Here is a 13,012-nt window from a genome sequence, read left to right as displayed (position 1 = left end):
GGGAGGAGAGGGGCGATGCGAGGACGTGCGGGAGGAGTAGGAGCCGCTGCGGGAGAGGCAGGGCCCACCGCCACCACGCCCCTCCGCTGGGCTTGGAGACCAGGGAACCTTGCTCTCCGCCCCGGCCATGCGCTGGGGTGCCCAAGTTCAAATCCATCTTCTCCCCTGAAACTGACCCTGGAGAGGCAGCTGGAGCCCCCACCCCACCCCACCCCGCCTCTCCTGCATTCCCCCCGCCCCTCCACTCACAATCCCTCCCGCGTCCCGGCGGCTGCTGATTGGCTGCAGGGCGCAGCGTCCCAGCCCCCCGGCTCTGAGGCGGGAGCCGGGCTGGTCTGAGGTGGGAGGCGCACAGTCGGGCTCCGGGAGCCCCTCCCGAGTCCCTCGCCCGTCTCCCCGCGCGAGGACTGCGCCGGACTTCAGGCGGGCAGGTGCGGAGCGAGCCGAGGGGACCACGGCCAAGGGTCGAAGCGAGTTCTGCGGGGAGAGAGGCGCTGTTTGCTGCTCCAGCTGCTGTCTCCGCAGCCGCCACCGCCGAGCCGGCGTCCAGAGCCGGGCGGGCAGGCCGGGTGCGGAGCGGCGCGGGGAGCCAGGGGCGCGCTCATGGAGCACACGCACGCCCACCTCGTCGCCAACAGCTCGCTGCCCTGGTCCCCCGGCTCGGCCTGCGGCTTGGGCTTCGTGCCCGTGGTCTACTACAGTCTCTTGCTGTGCCTCGGTTTACCAGGTGAGCGGCGGCGTTGGGAAGAGGGAGGGAAGCGCGGAGCCCCCTCCCCCTTGCCAGTGAGTTCCCTGGCGCCCCCTGTGAAAAAGTTTAAGCCTGGATGGATAACTGTGCAGCTTTCTGGATTAGGGGGAAAGGAAGTTGCTGTGGCCCGCGGGGGCCGTGGGTGCGTGTACGTGTGCGCGCGCGGCAGGCGCTGGGCTCGGTGCAGGTGCGCGTGAGTCTGAGTGTCGGTGCGACACCAGTGTGCATTTGTGTGCCGTCGGGAGGGGTCTTCCGGGGGTCCTGTGGGAGACGACCGCGTGGTTTGGACAGAAAGCTTCGTGGAGGCTTCGCTTCTCCCGCCACCCTTTAATAATGTGCACCCCAGCCGGGGCCCCCTCTGCCCCTCTGTGCCCCGCGGGATAAAGCCGCAAACCCTGGTATGCCACAGTCCTGCTCTGCGGTTCAAGGGTGCTTTCTAGTTGCTGCCTGTCCTCTCCCCTGCCTCCTGAGGGAGTAAGGGTCTCTAGCCAGGACAAGGGTGCAGAGACACGCACGGGCTGCCAGGGCTGCCACCTCACCGGGTCACCGTCTCCTTGAGGACATGCCGGGGCACCCTGGCTTGGCCTCCAGGTCTACCCACCAGGGCTGCAGATGGGTGGCTCATCCCACATCCCAGTGTCCTTTCCAAAGTGTGGCCAAGACTAGTGCTGAATTCCTGGAGACAGCAGAGCAGCTGGGGAGGTGGAGGGTGGGGGTGGGGGTGCTTGTCTGGGCGGTGAGAGACAGAAGAACGGGGCTCCAGCTTCGATGGTCCCTTCTTCCCTACAGTCTGTGTGGCAGAAAGATTCCTAAAGATCACTTGCAGCCAGGCCAGTGGGAGAGCCACAGGGAGGAGGAGGAGGAGAAAGACTCAGGCTGGAATCCTAGCAGCATCCACCCTGTCATGCTGAGGCTGAGGACCTGGGACCCTGGGATCCTGGGATCCGGGATCCTGGGAACTTGGGAGCTGGATTTCTGAGCGCTTTGCCAAGGTTTCCTTTTCCAAAACACCCAGTTTGGCAGCCAGAACCCTTGATGAGATTGTTTAAATAAATGCCCCCCACCCCAAATTTGGCAGGCGCGAGAAAGCCCAAGTTGACTTAAGGCGTGCGCCTCTCCCCCTGCCAGTGGTGAGGTTTTTCTTCCTAACTGATCGCCCTGGCTGCCTGAGGAGAGCGGCTCAGCCTGATTCGCCCTGCCGGGTGGGAGCACGTGTCCTGTAATTACCTCTAGCCGGGATTGATTCCAATCCAGGGCTCACCTCCCCCTGCTGCCCTCCTGCGCCTCACACACCACCCCCCCCCCCCCAAGCTCTCTTTGGGAAATGAGTTTTTGAGAAGGCTGCTATGGGTGATACTGGCTGAGCCAGCGAAGCCGAGCGAGTGCCGGACCCTCTTTCCCGCCTGCCGCCCCCAGCCCCATCTCTCCACCGCTGACAAGGGCAGGTGCCTGCTCACCCTCCTACGCGTGAATTCTTTTTAAGGGTCAGACATAAAGACAAAAGGGAGGCTGATCCTTCAGGAATCCGAAGCCGGGAACTTCAGAGGCCGCAAGGTGGAAGTCAAGGTGCCTCAGCCCTGCACTCCTAAGCCAGCGAGGGCCTTCCTGGCCCACAGCATTGGCGCCTACTGTATGCCAGGCCTCTTGTTGGGCACGGACGGAGCCAGAACTTAGATATTTTTAAAAGAGCGAGGGTCTGGCATTAGAAGCAGTGTTGATGTTTTTATATACTCAACTAATGGTGTTGACCTTCTATTCAGTGCCAAAAATCCTCAAAGACTCCCTGAGTTCAAGGGGGTTCCAAATGGGAGCCTCTGGGTCCTGGAAGCAGTGGATGGATGGATACAGAAGCCGGGGTGGGGGGTATCCTAGGGAATAGTGGCTGGGGAGGCCAGGGGCTGATAGCAGTTGTGTTAACAGCCTACCAGGTCTGTTCAAAGGTGAAATCCTTAAGTCATTCTCTTAAAGCCAAGAGGGGAAACAAGTCTGAAGGTACTTTTAAAAGTTTGTGGGAAAATGGAATAAAAATGTAAGTTTATTTGGATGTAAACATTTTTTGAAATCTTTATCTTTTTTTCATAATACATATTTTCCATGAATTTGTTGAAGACCCCTGGCAGCTAAGAGTGCCGACTAGTGTTAATCCAGTCTCTGTCAAGGGGAGGCCGTGAGCTTTTCGTGGCTCTGTGCCTCAGTTTCCACATCTGTGAAATGGGCATTGTGGGAGCAGGAATGGTGGCGAGAAGAGGTGGTGCTGATGCAGGTGACAGTGCTGGTCCAGCCCTGGGCTCATTGCTTTTGATGCCCACTGGTTGATGCTGTTCTGTTGCAGCTGTGGGTTTTGGTTTGTCATGGCGCCCACTGAGTGGTGAGGAGGAGGGGGCTGCTCAGCCCACCAGCAAGCCAGAGGAGGGCCTGGCAGGTGCGCTAAGGAAAGCACTTGGCTCTGAGGGTTGCTCCTCTTGCTGAGTTCACCGCAGTGTCCCGCCCACAACCCCACAGCAATTAGCCAGCCCTCATTACCCAGCCACCGCCTGGGAGGCACAGCCGTGCTGGGTGTGAGGTAACAGACCACAGGCCTCTCTAATGTTGTTGAAAACTGAGATTTTAATTGAATCACTCTTCCCGGCAGTGGACTCACCCCGAGTTTTCCAAATTCTCATGGCAGGGATCAGTGGCGTGGGTGGGAACGGAGGCCTGGATGCATAGCAACTGAACGTTTGCCACAAGGGAACCAATACTAGAGGAAAGTGGGGGCTGCTGCGACCACCTTGAGTCTCCAGGTGGGGAGCAAGTGCTTGGGAAAGCCAAGTGGTCCAATCCCCTCCTTCTAGGAATCACCCTGGGCAGCCTGATTGAACGGGTCTCCAAGGAACTCGGATGTCAAGTAGAAATGGAGTTCTGCCACTGAAGGAGTCTGGACCTCTCTCTCCCACAATTTTCCCCATCTGTGAAGTGGGTGCAACATTAGTGCCCATTTACCCATGGTGGGGCTCTATTAAATAAAAATCTGCCTAAGGCTGGCTCAGCACAGTGCCGGTTTGAGGAATGCCCTCAGTGCTCAGTGCCTTCTGCACACCACATCTTTTTCACCCATATTATGACACTGAATCTCTACCAATGCCCTGTGGTCTGTGCATGTCTCCAAACTCATTGAACAGATGAGCAAACTGAGATCAGAGAAGTGAAGTGTTTGTGGCCACATGGTAAACCCGCATGCAGACTTGTCTGTTCTTCTCATTGATGCCACACCACCTGCACTGCCTCCTTAATTCATCTTGGTCCTCCATGCTGTATACTCAGTGGACCTTTAGGAACATTTAGTTGTTCTTAAAACTCCATCACTTGCTTTTTCCCTTCCTCCTTTTTAAGTAAGCATTATGCTTCTCTTTCAGAGATGCATAAAACCATTCAGTAGAGCCAGTAATGAAGGGTTGAGGATGCTGATTGGGCCAGTGGGGATGAGATGGTGCAAAAGAGGAGGCAGTGCAGGAGGAAGAGATGAACTTGGACGTGAATGTCTGGGGAAGACAGCAAGCAGCAGGACGGGTGAGCCTGTCTGATAAGGAAAGAGCAGCATGAAATTAAACTGAGATTTACAAGATTTTTTAATTTTACCTCCTAAAACATGCCAGGGATGTTAAGGAAGACAAGGTGAAGAAGGAGATGGCAGCAGGGAACTGTGGTTGCGCCTGGCAGAAAAGAGCGTTTCCACACTGCCAAGTGAGGGTGATGACATCTGCCCAGGAGGGTGGGTGCGAGATGACGGGAGAGGGTGACTCTTCATCTTGGCAGCTGGGGAGTGAGCCTGACACGTGGTCGCCACTGCTGCTGTTACCCCAAGGTGGAGAGCTGCAGGGCCACACTGGACTAAGCCTACAGGTGTGTTTTCTGTAGCCGACCAGCATCTTTAGGGAAAACATCATAAACAGGTTAAGAGTACGAAGTTGAGCTAGACCTCTGGGGTGTGTGTCCTGGCTTTCCTGCTCACAAGTTGTATGACTAGAGGCAGTGATGTAATTCTCTGTGCCTCGGTTTTCCCCATCTGTAAGGTGGGGGTGAGGATACTAATAACCCATGATTCCTAGGGTTGCTGAAGCCATTAAAGAGTTAAGCATTGAACACAACGCCTAGCACACAGTAAGCACTCTATAACTTACTTTTTCATCATTTAAAATATTAGAAAAATCCCCTACTCGTTTTATGACACCATGATATCCAAACCAGACAAAGAGACTATAAGCAAAGAAACTATAGCCCAATATTCTTCATGAACATAGACACAAAAATCTTCAACAAAATAGTAAACCTAACCCAGCAACATCTAAGAAGGCGGATACATGAAGACCAACTTGGGTTTACCCCAGGAATGCAGGTCTGGTTTGACATTTGAAACATTCTGTAAAATTCACCTTATTTTTAAAAAGAAAGAAAATTCAAATGCTCCACCTCAAATCTAAATGATCCATCTCAACAAATGCAGAAAAAACATTTGACAAAACTCAGCATCCACTTATGAAAACTCATCACCCTGGGTACAGAGAACTTCTGTAACCTGAAACAAGGCGTCCGTAAATAACCTATGGCTTACGTCATATGTAACATGAAAGAGCTAATGCTTTCCCCCTAAGGCTGCTCTCACCACTGCTTTTCAATACTGTGCTGGGAGTCCTAGCCAATGCAATAAGGCAAGAAAAACAAAGAAATAGTGTACAGAAAGGAAGAGGTGACGGTGTTTCTATTCAAAGCTGGAATAATGGCTTTTATAGATAATCACATGGACTCCCCCCCAGAAGCTCATAAAAACTAACAAATGAGTTCAGCATGCTTGCAGCACACGTGGCTAAAATAGGCAAGAAATCTATTGTATTTCTTTATACTGGAAAAGGGTAATTAAAAGTTAAAATTCAAGAAATAGATTTCCAAGTTCCCCTGAAGAACTCCAAGCACTGGCATTATGCTCATGCCCAGAAGGCAGCAGTTTTCTGGAGCTAAGGAATAGCTGCTTTGGGGGCGAAATTAAACAAGTGATGACGTTGACATGGCCACGACTTGGACATAAGAGAGGGCGCACATCAAAGTCCCCTTGCATTATTTTTCCCTGTTCACCAGCTCTCAAGTCCACCATGCACAGGTGACCACTGTTGTTAGTATCTTAGGAACCTGTGTATTCTTTCAGGGTGTCTTAGTGCATATGAAAGCAAATGTGTGTTAAGGATCTCAATGATCCTCCCCCATTTTTTACTCTCCCCCCTAAATAAGCACATTACACACATTGGCTATATTCCCTTTTTTTTTTTTTTTTTTTTTTTGGACAGGCAGGGTGGACAGTGAGAGAGAAAGGTCTTCCTTTTCCATTGGTTCACCCTCCAATGGCTGCTGAGGCTGGCGTGCTGCAGCGGCGCACCACAGCCAGCGCACTGCGCTGATCCGAAAGCAGGAGCCAGGTGCTTCTCCCAGTCTCCCATGTGGGTGCAGGGCCCAAGGACTTGGGCCATCCTCCACTGCACTCCCGGGCCACAGCAGAGAGCTGGCCTGGAAGAGGGGCAACCGGGAAAGAATCCGGCACCCCGACCAGGACTAGAACCTGGGGTGCTGGCGCCGCAGGCAGAGGATTAGCCTAGTGAGCTGCGGTGCTGGCCTATATTCCCTTCTTCATTTTATGTTGTTCGTCCATAATAGTTTATATGAGGCTTCATCATTCTTTTATAAAGCTGCATAGGACTTCCTGTGTGCATCTTACCATAATTTATCTAATGGCTTCCCCTTCCAGAAGTTTGCACACACTCCAGTTCCAAGCAGTCTCTATGCAGTGCCCCTAACTCACCTCTGTAACCTGTCTGGCCTTTCTTTGGACACATTTGACCATAGGACTCGTGTAGGACAAACAGCACTGCATCAAGAGTCCTGGGCTCCAGATTTGCGCTGACAAGGCTCTGTGCTGCTGTAGCTGGAGACACAACCCAAAGCTGGGATGCGGGTGTAGACCAGTGATGCAGCCATGCTGGAGTCTGCCGGGGCTGGAGTCCAGCGTAGCAGTCGTGTAGCCCTGCAGTTTCTGCAATGATCATGTCAGCTCTGCTTTGTGAGGCTGTAAGATCCATTGCCTTGCAACTGGACATGGATTTGAATCCTGTATCTTATGCTTGTTTGCTCTGAGAACTTCACCCGTCTGAGCCCCGATCTTCTCATCTTCAGGAAGAGGTCAGTCAAGGTTGGAAGTTAAGCAAGTGACCTCCGATACCAGGCCCTGCATTTCAGTCCCAGCTCCCCAGCCTGCTCGCCTGTGACCTTGGGCAAATTTTTCCCCCTCTCTGAGTCTCAGCCTTCTCAGCCATGAGATGGGACTGAAACAGTGGTGATCTCACGGAGTTGTTTTTGAGGATTAAGTGAAATTGCAAGGAGATTTAGCACCAATCCTGACACGTGGTTGTTGTCACATACAGTAAGAGTTTGATCAATGTTGTTAACCTTCCGGATCCTGCATTGTTGCTGTGGTGACTAGCAATAAAGCATGCATAAGCTTCTCACAGCCCTTCACACATTTATAGGAGTGCAATAAATAGTAACTTGCATTGTTTTATTGCCGGCTGTGTTCACGTGCTCAAGCCTTGTAAATGCTCCACAGCCACACATTACTTTATACATAGGTCTTTTCCATAAATGTACAGTTCCACTTAGAGCAAAAATGAAATTCTGTGCCCTGGCAAAATGGAAAAGAATGATCCAATGGACGGAGCAATCAATTCCATCATAAGCCTGGGGAATCTGTCATCCTAAAAGAGCTGCCTGGGGATCCAGTGAGACACCGGAACCCGTGTGAATCCAGAACAGGAAATCGACTTTAAGCAAAGGTGGCAAGTGCAGACCTCTGAGCACCACCAGCAAGGTCGTCCCAGGCGCTCCAGCCAAGATCATGAGCAGAAGGGGTCCCCCTGCTGTGATCCCACGTGGATCTGAAACATGCAAGTGAAGGTAGCTAGGGGTTATCAGCCCGCAGGGTGTGCCGTGAAATGCTGGGGAAGGCGGAAGGGACATGCAGGTGTCTTGAATTCAGAAGCTGCCAGAGAGGCTGTCCGACCATGTAAATGAATGAAAAGGTCCGATTTTAAGAAATGTTTCTCGTACCCAAAGAATCATGCTTCCCTGCTGTTTCTCTGCATGCGTGCAGCTCTCCTAGTCTTTGATTTCCCCTCAGTGACAGAGACATGTGCACTAAAACAGGAAAACAATCCCACATGCTCCTCGGAATAATTGCCAATGCTTATAGAGCACTCACTCGATGCCAGCGTGTCTTCAGAGTGCTTCATATACGTTCACTCATGTCATTCTCATGACGACTCTTTGACATTCTATGGAGCATCCATTTTTCAGATAAGAATTCTGAGATGCTTACCCAAGGTCGTGCAGCTAGGAAATGACAGAGCAATATCCAGAACTGCTGCCCAGCCCTGTTCGAAGAAAACAGCGGCAAATGTGTGATGACAGCTGATGAAAGACATTCAGTGGAGAGGTAGGGGCGACAACAGCAGGGAAGGTAGAGACCGGATGAGCTAGAAGGCACCCCCAGCCCTTGCCTTTCCAGCCCATGGTGCCATGTCGCCAAACTGCTCCAAAAATCTAAAATCCAGATTGATATATAAAATGTCCAACATTCCAATGTTGGCAACTAATTCAAAAAATTTTAAAACACCCTGGGAGCCAGCACTCTGTGAGCCAAGGCAAACATATCTGCAGGCTTGGTGTGGCCTCCAGGCTGCCAATGCCCAAACTGCACAGTGGAGAGAGCCATAAGAAGCACCAGGAAACCTCCAATGGGGTCACAGTTCACAGGGAATAAGAATCTAGAGGGAGGGGTGAGGAACGATAGGGATGGAGCCCAGATGAACGCAGAACTCGGGGACAGGGGCTTGGCACACAGCGGAAGAGAAAGCTCCAAGAAATCCCACAAATTGCATGTTGACGAGATCTTGGATCAGAACTCCAGCATGGTTTGGAAGGAGAAAAGTCCTCAGACACCTGCCAGCGTGGTGGGCTCAGAAGTCCCTGGTTCCAGCCTTGTGGTTACCTGTCTGTGGGGCTCTGACAGGGAGCTTCTCTCCCTCTGAGCCTCTGTGTTCCTGTCTGCAGAATGGGAATAGCAGTGCCTTTCTCATGGGCTGATAATTCAGGGCTCTCCTCTCCTCTCCTCTCCTCTCCTCTCCTCTCCTCTCCTCTCCTCTCCTCTCCTCTCCCTTCCCCTCCTCTCCCCTCCCCTCCCCTCCCCTCCTCTCCTCTCCTCTATTTTATAAAATGAGGAATCTGAGACCTCTCCAAAGTGGCAATGGTAGGAATGGCAGAGTCTCACCCACAACTTAAACTTTCCTATTTGTTGGGTCTCTTTTCATGAAATCACAGTGGCAGTGGGCTCTTAAGAGGAAAAGGGGAGGGGTCTGCATTGTAGCATGGCAGGTAAAACTTCTTCCTGCGACGCCAGCATCCCATATAGGCACCGGTTCAAGTCCTGGGTGCTCCACTTCCGATCCAGCTCTCTGCTATGGCCTGGGAAAGCAGTAGAAGATGGCCCAAGCGCTGGGTCCCCTGCACCCGTGTGGGAAACCAGGAAGAAGCTCCAGGTTCCTGTCTTTGGCCTGGCCCAGCTCCAGCTTTAGCAACCATTTGGGGAGTGAAACAGTGGTTGGAAGATCTTTCTCTGTGTCCCTTTCTCTCATTGTAACTCTGACTTTCAAATGAAGACATAAATCTTAAAAAATAAAAAAAGAAAAGAAAGGGGGTTTGGGGGGAGAAGGAGTAAAGGAGAAAGGGGCTGGGGAATTTTAGCACTCAGAGGGTTCGCCAAGATTGTTTGGTTTGTTGCGTTGGTATATAGGATGACTTTAGGTGGTACAAGTCTGTGGCATTAAATCCCTTTTCAGCTTTCTTAATCCTTCTGAGTCCATCAAAGAGAATATCTCAGCTTGGTGCTAGTGTGTTTTTAACACCTTTTTAGTGTTTGCTAAATCTCCCTTTTTAACAGACAGAGCAGGTCTTAGGCTCAGCACCTTGGCAGACAACAGCATCTACCTAGAATGTAACACCACTCATTTTGTTGTTAATTTTCACTTAATTTGAAAGCAGGGGTGGGGGAGGAATCTATCCACTGGTTTACTCTGGGCGGGGGGGGGGGATCTATCTACTGGTTCACCCCCCAACTGCCCACAGCAGCCAGGACTAGGCCAGGCCAACGTCAGGAACCTAGAACCCGATCCAGGTAGTGGCAGGGGAAGCTGGATCAGAAGCAAAGGAGTCAGGACTCAGACCAGGCACTGGGATGTGGGGGGTGGGCATCTGCAGTGGCACCCTGACTGCTGCACCCAGCTCCCACCTTTGGTGTTGCTCTTGTGTTCTTGTCTTGCTTACTTTTGGGGCTACCTTCTGTTTATGTCTGGAGATGTTATTATTTGTGCCATCCAGTACAGTAACCACTAGCCATGTGTGGCTACTGTGCATTGACATTTGACTAATACATTTTGAGAAAACTCAATTTTTCATTTCATTTCAGTTAATTTACAATTAAATCCTGACACTTGATTCAGTTATCAGAAAGCAACCATGTACTTGGGACAACTAGAGTATGTGAGTCTGGTCTTTCAACTGTTCATTTTATGACATCTACATAGAGGGCAAAGAAAAGTTAGCATCCGTAGAGAGGTGCTGGAGGTATCAAACACACACCAGATTTGCAAGATTTAGCTTGGGGGAAAATGTTGAATATCTCATTAATCATTTATATTGATTACATTGTGGAGTATATAGTTAAGTAAATTGCTAAAAATTAATTTTTATCTTTTTAATGTTATGAGAAATGTTTTTAAATATATTTATCTGAAAGAGCATGAGAGAGAGAGAGAGAGAGAGAGAGAGAGAGAGAGAAAGTTCTTCCATCTGCTGGTTTACTCTTCAATGACCACAATAAACAGGGTTGGGGCCAGACTGAAACCAGAAGCCAGGAACCCCACCTAGGGCTCCCACATGGGTGACAGGGGCCCCAGCACTTGGGCCATCTTCTGCTGCTTTCCCAGGTGCATTAGCAGGGAGCTGGATCAGAAGTGGAGCAGCTGGGACTTGAACCAGCATTCAGATATGGGATGTGAGCATTGCAAGCAACTTAACCTGCTCCACCACGACACTGAACCTGAGAACAGTTTTAATCTCATAAGTGACTCCCATTAAATTGATATTGAATAGCAGCATTATTTAAAGTATAATTTTAAAGAAAAAAGGCAAATCACTTTCAAATAAAATGCAAAATAAAAATAGTACAGGTAAAACTGAGTTTTGATTGTGCAAAAGTGGTAAAAGTCAGTGTGTATCCTAGTCAGTTTTGGGTGCTGTAACAAAGTCCCATAGACTGAGTGGCTTATACACAACAGGAAGTATTTCCCACGGTGCTGGATGCCGGAAGTCCTGGAGCCGGGCCAGCAGTGGGCTCTGGTGAGGGCCTCTCCCGCGCTGCAGAAGGCCAAGTTCTTGTTGACTGCTCACATAGCAGGAAGAGGGCAAGACAGCTCCCTGGGATCCCTTTTGTAGGGGCACCATTCCCATTCTGGAAGGCTCTGCCTTTCTGATCTAATCTCTTCCCAAAGGCCCTGCCTACTAAGACCTTGGCGTTGGGGAGTTAGGACTTCAGTATATGAATCGGGGGAGGGGACACAAATATTCCGTCTATGGTCAGTCACTGAACACTGACCTGAAACAGGGCCCTCAGTGAAAAGCCCGAGAGTGAGGGGGCAGCAAAGTTCCCACAGGGTACATAGAAAGCTACTTAGGGATAGAGCTGGCGTTTGCATCACACGCACACACATACACACATGCACACACAGATCAGAAACCCAAATAAATGTAAAGTTTAACAATGGAAAGGTCATGAAAAAGACAGCTTATCATTCAGGCACTTGACCTTGACCATGAGACCGAAGAAGGCTCCCCTCAGGAAGAAGCCATAGGGGCCAGTGTGGTGGCATAGCAGGCTAAGCCTCTGCCTGCCATGCCAACATCCCTTACGGATGCCAGTTCGAATCCCAGCCACTACAGTTCCAATCCAGCTCTCTGCTAATGGCCTGGGAGAGCAGTAGAAGGTGGCCCGAGTGCTTGGGCCTCTGCATCCACGTGGGAGACCCAGAAGAAGCTCCTGGCTTCGGATTGGCACAGCTCCGGCCGTTGCGATCATCTAGGGAGTGAACCAGCAGATGGAAGACCTCTCTCTGTCTCTCCCTCTCTCTGTAACCCTCTCTCTCAAATTAATCTTGAAGAAGAAAAAGAAGAAGCCATTGAGATGTGAAGGACGAGGAAGGGAGAGGGCAGGGAGCAAGCTGCCCTGTGACCTGGGGACGGAGGGGAGGTCAGCGCACAAAGCAGGCCTGGAGTGACCAGCATGGTGGCAGACGCAGGCAGAGTGAAACAGGAAGAAGGGCTTTGTTAAAGCCAGCAACTTGGCCCCGAGTTGGGACAACACGCGCTACAATGTGAGAACCCATGTCGCCCCCGGTGGCTTGTCTTCTTTCCCGCCTTGTTTGCCAGGATGGTTGGCAGTCGTTAGAGCAGGGGGAATAGCTTTGCTGCCACAGACATTTCTTAGCGTTTGAAGCTAAGTGCAAAACAAGCTATCAGCCACATCATTTCAACCAAGGGACTCTACCCAGACACACACACACACACACACACACCCCACCACCAAACGAGTAGAGTGGCTGGCATCCTGTTCTCGCCGCAGCCCTCGGCTTGCAGCACCCCAGGCCTCATGCTGGCAAGCACCAGCCTCCGCCTGTTGTCAGAGACGCAGCGGCTTCCCTGGACTGTGGTGGGGCCGAGCAGTCGCTGCAGAGAGAGCTCCAGAGGAGCAGGACGGTGAGGAGGGTGGAGCTGGACGGTCCTTAAAGCATTCAGAGGACCCACACCCCGACCCTTGTGGAACCTGCTCCTATATCGCGTCCATCTTCCATACCCAAGGTCCTCCAGAACACCCCTTCTCCCCAGCAGAGGAGGCAACACCGGTTTAGCAACCAGGAGGCGTGCTCGGGTTGGAGTCCCGGTGCTGCAGCTTTGTGAGGTCCTGGATGGAGAATTTCCCTCTTCTTGGAGCCTCATGGGGGTACAGGGGTGATGATACTGACTTGCTTCACGTAGCATGTTGTGTGTCTCTTCTTTCCATGCCAGGCATTCTTCTAGCAAGTAGGGGTGGGGGGAAGCAAAGAGGAATCCAGAAAGCTCCCTGCATGGTAACAC

At 51.4% G+C, this 13,012-nt stretch overlaps 1 protein-coding gene across 3 annotated transcripts in view; it reads left to right on the top strand.

Annotated features, from left to right (window-relative positions):
• The first annotated feature begins 253 nt into the window (after nt 1-253).
• Nucleotides 254-13,012, top strand: part of GPR139 (G protein-coupled receptor 139) — a 47,437-nt gene continuing 34,678 nt past the window's right edge. Inside the window, exons 1-2 of one of the 3 annotated variants that reach the window (XR_016225633.1) lie at nt 588-727; nt 3,583-3,774. Coding sequence is in view for 1 of the 3 variants with exons in the window: in XM_051847941.3 (XP_051703901.3) it covers nt 604-727 (124 nt within the window). In the remaining 2 variants the exon portion in view is untranslated. Of the gene's footprint in view, nt 728-3,582; nt 3,775-13,012 lie in introns of those variants that run through there. The other 2 variants (XM_051847941.3, XR_016225634.1) reach the window with 2 other exon arrangements.

The sequence above is a fragment of the Oryctolagus cuniculus genome, chromosome 19, assembly GCF_051225735.1.
Source record: "Oryctolagus cuniculus isolate XC-2025 breed Fujian yellow rabbit chromosome 19, ASM5122573v1, whole genome shotgun sequence".
Lineage (NCBI taxonomy): Eukaryota > Metazoa > Chordata > Mammalia > Lagomorpha > Leporidae > Oryctolagus > Oryctolagus cuniculus.
The sequence above is the reverse complement of the archived record's forward strand: the minus strand, read 5'-3'. Positions and strand labels throughout refer to the sequence as shown.